This window comes from Capsicum annuum, chromosome 10, assembly GCF_002878395.1.
Source record: "Capsicum annuum cultivar UCD-10X-F1 chromosome 10, UCD10Xv1.1, whole genome shotgun sequence".
In the NCBI taxonomy this organism is placed as follows: domain Eukaryota; kingdom Viridiplantae; phylum Streptophyta; class Magnoliopsida; order Solanales; family Solanaceae; genus Capsicum; species Capsicum annuum.
In genome coordinates this window covers 171,717,632-171,721,986 of record NC_061120.1, presented here as the reverse complement: position 1 = coordinate 171,721,986, position 4,355 = coordinate 171,717,632, and the positions used below count along the sequence as shown (strand labels likewise).

General features: G+C 29.2%; 1 protein-coding gene across 2 annotated transcripts; it reads right to left on the bottom strand.

Annotated features, from left to right (window-relative positions):
* Nucleotides 1-6: 6 nt before the first annotated feature.
* On the bottom strand, nt 7-2,337 carry LOC124888061. Of its 2 annotated transcripts, none has more exons than XM_047398263.1 (4): nt 2,123-2,337; nt 1,773-1,895; nt 820-1,037; nt 7-464 (listed from the first exon to the last, which is right to left on the bottom strand). In XM_047398263.1, exons 1-4 carry the CDS (start codon nt 2,208-2,210, stop codon nt 390-392), a joined length of 504 nt encoding a protein of 167 aa, XP_047254219.1. In that variant the 5' UTR covers nt 2,211-2,337; the 3' UTR covers nt 7-389. The 2 variants fall into 2 exon arrangements, with proteins under 2 accessions (XP_047254219.1, XP_047254220.1); XM_047398264.1 differs by having other exon boundaries at nt 7-474; nt 2,123-2,336.
* Nucleotides 2,338-4,355: the final 2,018 nt, after the last annotated feature.

The following is a 4,355-nucleotide window of genomic DNA, read 5'->3' as shown; positions in this document are numbered from 1 at the left end:
TTGTTGTTGTTGTTGTTGTTGTTGTACCTATAGTAACAGCTGGAAAAGATTGGCTTGGGAATGAGATTTAATTAGAAGTAATCTAAATTTGGAGTAATACAGGCACTTCGCAAGTAAAATAAGAAAGCGTAATGGAAGTACCAAGATATCCAGAAGGAATATCAAGGTTCTCATAAGACGATGAGAAAGAAAAAAAAAAAAAAAGACAAAGCAAATCATTGCTTTCCTCCACAAAATAAAGTCAAATAAGCGATCAAAGATCACTCTAATGAGTTTGAACTAAATACTAGTGAGGAATGCAGTTCAAATAATTTTCATGTCTCGGAAATTCTCATGTCCGGTTGTGCAGTTTTAATGTTTTATCATAGATCTTTTTACCCTACACCTTGTCAAACACCACTAAGAAGGATGTAAGAGGCCTTACAAATAGGTGTGTCCACCATAAACCCTTCGCAGTTGAAAGCCTTCAGGCATCTCAAACATACATACAAAAAAAAAAACACTGCACAAGATCAACCCTAGACAAATTCTTTTGTAGGATTCATTTAGAGGAATGCACAAAACAATAACCATCACTGTTATTCTTCTCAACTATTTCGAAGTGTGATAGGAGAAAACAATAACCTTTTTTTTGTGTCTGGATAAAGTAGGAATAAAGCAATAACATTTCATGGAGAAGTTACCAAAAATTATTTCTGCTGGTGTTTAGTCTGATTATATAATTTGCATGTCCAAAGCAGAACTTATGTCATCAAAGTCTACTTGAGAATCTTAACAAGTACAGAAGATTGATATATGATGTCCTGCACATGGGTTTACCTGAATAAAATTAACGAAGACATTCAAGACGGCAATTGACCTTTCCACCTTGTTGTAGGAAATGTTCCCAACTGTAACACTGTCTATTGATTTGCCATTTGTCTGCTGATCAACAGCAGTATTATAAGTGGCAAACACGGTGACAATGGCAATATTGCTTCCAGCCTTCAAATTTTTAGAAGATGCTCCAAAATATGTCTTGGTGAGAGCTTTGTTGCCTGTCGTTTAGATTAAACAAGGAAATTTACCAATCTTTAAACTATATGCATGAATATATGCAAGATGGTAGAAACACTACTAATTTAGATTTGCGCAAACCCGAATATGCATTTGATGCAACTGCAATCCAGAAATGCACCTTAAGAGAGTTTGAATAACATCGAAATCGGAAGGAGGTTGTCTTGAGCTAGAATTATTAAAATTGACACATATATGGCAATTAGAGCTTCTCAGTAAAATTTTGAGTAACATAACTAGTTCTTCATGAGACATACGATTACAAGCACACCATTTCACAAGTTTCTAAATGTTCTAAGAGGAAACTACATAGAAATTTGCACCTACGGTGCACACCTAGTGGTCAATGAAGTGAGTTGAACACCATGAGGTCTCATGTCCAAATCCTAACAGAGACAAATACATTAGGTGATTTCTTCCTATTTGTTGCAGCTTTGGTGGACAAAGTTATCCGAACACCACTGCTATCAAAACAACAACAACAACATACCTAGAATAATCCCACAAAGTGGGATCTGTTTCCGATAGACCCTCAGCTCAAGGGAAAATGTAGTCCAAAACAGGGCAGAAAAAGAAGTAATAAAAATACAAAAACAACAAATAGTAACAGTAAATGTAAATACAACAAAATAATATGATAGTCGAAGAATAAGACAGCAAATAATAACAGAGAAATTTAATAGGACTTTCAAATATCGATGCAAAAAGATGTAAACCTTCGCACTGTAGACGATCAGACAACCCTTCGCCTGCAGCAGGTCCAAAAACCAGATGATCAAACTTCTTGTATTGTTTCCTTTGTGGAACTTCTTCAGCAGAATGCTGCCGTAGTTCTAAAACTGCAAAGTAAACAATTTTAACCAGTAAGTTCTATTGACTCTTCAATTTTAAAAACAAAGAGTGTATTAAAACAGAATTTAAATTTTGTGCACTATCACTATACACAATATTCTACACTAAACTTGACCTGCAGTTAAAAAAATGGGTAACGAAAACTTAAACTCAGTTAAAATATAGTTTCATCTATTCTATAGTGAAATAGGGAAACTAAGTGGGCATTATTCACCTGACATAATATGAAGAAAAACAATAAAGAAAGACAAACATAGAACAAGAAAGGGGCGCCATCCACTGCATATACTCTTTCCTAGCATAGCTAGATCGAGCGGAATTGGCCGGAAAATGAAAATTGGGGCTTAATGGATCTGATTTGACTCCAAATTTGGAGTCCCGTACAACCCAAGCATTTCTCTTTTTTACTTTTTTCTTTTTTTGAATTTTTGCCACATATTTAAGTTTGTCTATTTTATTTAAACTTAATTGTTTCTGGTTATTAATTATTCCTAGTAAAATTTTAAAAAGAAAAAAAATTATATAACACCACAATTTATTTTTATTAAATTAAATAAAATTTTTACCCTTTTTATTAATTATCTAAATCCCTTTTGTAAAGCAACCGAATATATCCACAAACTCATAAATTTTCGAATACATAATTTTAATTATTTTAATTGTGTATCTTTCTTTGGTCTAGTTAATGTATTATGTATTTTTATCAAATAATTTCAATGTATCGCATTAATCAAAATTATATATCTCAACTTCAAAGTTATGTATTCGGATGCTAATTAAGTATTCGAGCAAAAATAAAATAATTAATTGTTACATTATTAAATTCAAAATTATGTATCTCAACTTTAAAATTATTTATCCAAATGCTAACTACAACATCATACCCAATGTACTCCCACCTAATGGGATCTAGAGAGGGCAAAATATACGTAGTTCATATGATTATTTCCGAAGATTTAAAGTGGTGGTTTCCAATAGAACTCAAGATAATATATTCATTAAAAAAGAAAAAATATCCAGGCTTGCCAACAAAAAGTATCTCAAGTAAAAGCTTAAAAGGAAGAGGAGAAAAGGTGAAGGAGCAGACAAACCAGGAATACTACTTTTCTCGGCCAGAAAAATAGGGAATTAGTATCAAAAGACATGATTAATTATGTATCCAAAAATTACAAAATAAAGAATTATTTATAATTTAACAAAAAAGTATAATACAGAATATTAGGGATAAAATTGTTGGAATTTATATAAGTTTTACTTTTAAAAAAATGGGGGCATCAAATGTATATTTTACTTGAGATAGAGTGAGATGTAAGCCTCAAAAGAGTGAGACGGAAGCCTTGACACATAAAATATGTGTTATGAAGGCCCACTAATATTTAGATTTTTAATTTATAATATATTAAAACAATATATTAATAAAAAACTATAAAAAAATGCATTAATAAGTCTAAAAATAATTAAAAAATTCATAATAAAACTTCTAATATGTTTTTGCAGTTATAAAAAATGTAAGGATATAATCATATAAAAGTTATCATAAAATGAAAATAACTCTAGCATGTCAACTTTCAAACAAATAAAAAAAAAACAATAGCAGCATACCCAAGCTAACCCAATAAAGTGGGAATTCAGAACAACAAAATATCACATTTTAAAAAAAATAATTACTATCATACAATGTAATTTACTTCATTAAAATAAATACTTTATAAATTTTTTTAATATTACGATTAAAATTAAAACATTAATGATTCATGAACAAAAGTAAAATTACTTTCAAATAAAGAATAATAAAATTTTGAGACACATATAAAAATATGAATGATGTAAATTTGATTATGTATTTTAAAGTGATATTATCCTTCAAATTATTCTCAAATAATAATTATGCCAAACTACGGCTGATTTGGGTTACTGATGAAAAATTATTGAGCATCAATTATATGTTAAAAAAATTATAAGGGTATGTTACTTAGCTAAAAAAAATTATCACGAAAAAATAGTTAAACAAGCAATGAGCATTGTGAACCTCACAAAACTAGTTTCACATATCAGTCTCAAAGTATTTTATCTGTATCATCCTAAATCGAGCTCTACGATAAACACCAAAATTGTCTTTTCTAGAGATTTATTACTCAGCATGTTTTTTTGCACAATAAAATTTATAGAAGTACTAATAATCATCATTTGAACACTATTTTAAATATTCTTTGGAAAAATATAACGAAATATAATTTTAAATTTATAAATTTTAAATAAAACAAAAAGTATTTAAAAATTATGGTTGATGACAAATAAATAAAGTTTAAATTTAATCGAAGTCCTTCAGAAATTAATAAGACTATTACGAGATATAAAAATCATACTATGCGGAAATTATAATTTATGAACTAATTTATCTCACTTAAAAAATGAGATCAAATAATTTCAGTTTAAATGTAATAAAA

What these genes read in the sequence shown, in the direction of transcription:
- LOC124888061 (XM_047398263.1), bottom strand. Translation starts at nt 2,210, where the DNA reads ATGCTAGGAAAGAGTATATGCAGTGGATGGCGCCCCTTTCTTGTTCTA. An exon ending in TGATCGTCTACAGTGCGAAG is followed by an intron (nt 1,038 to 1,772) that starts GTTTACATCTTT and finishes TCTAAACGACAG; the next exon opens with GCAACAAAGCTCTCACCAAG. An exon ending in TCTTCGTTAATTTTATTCAG is followed by an intron (nt 465 to 819) that starts GTAAACCCATGT and finishes AGATGCCTGAAG; the next exon opens with GCTTTCAACTGCGAAGGGTT.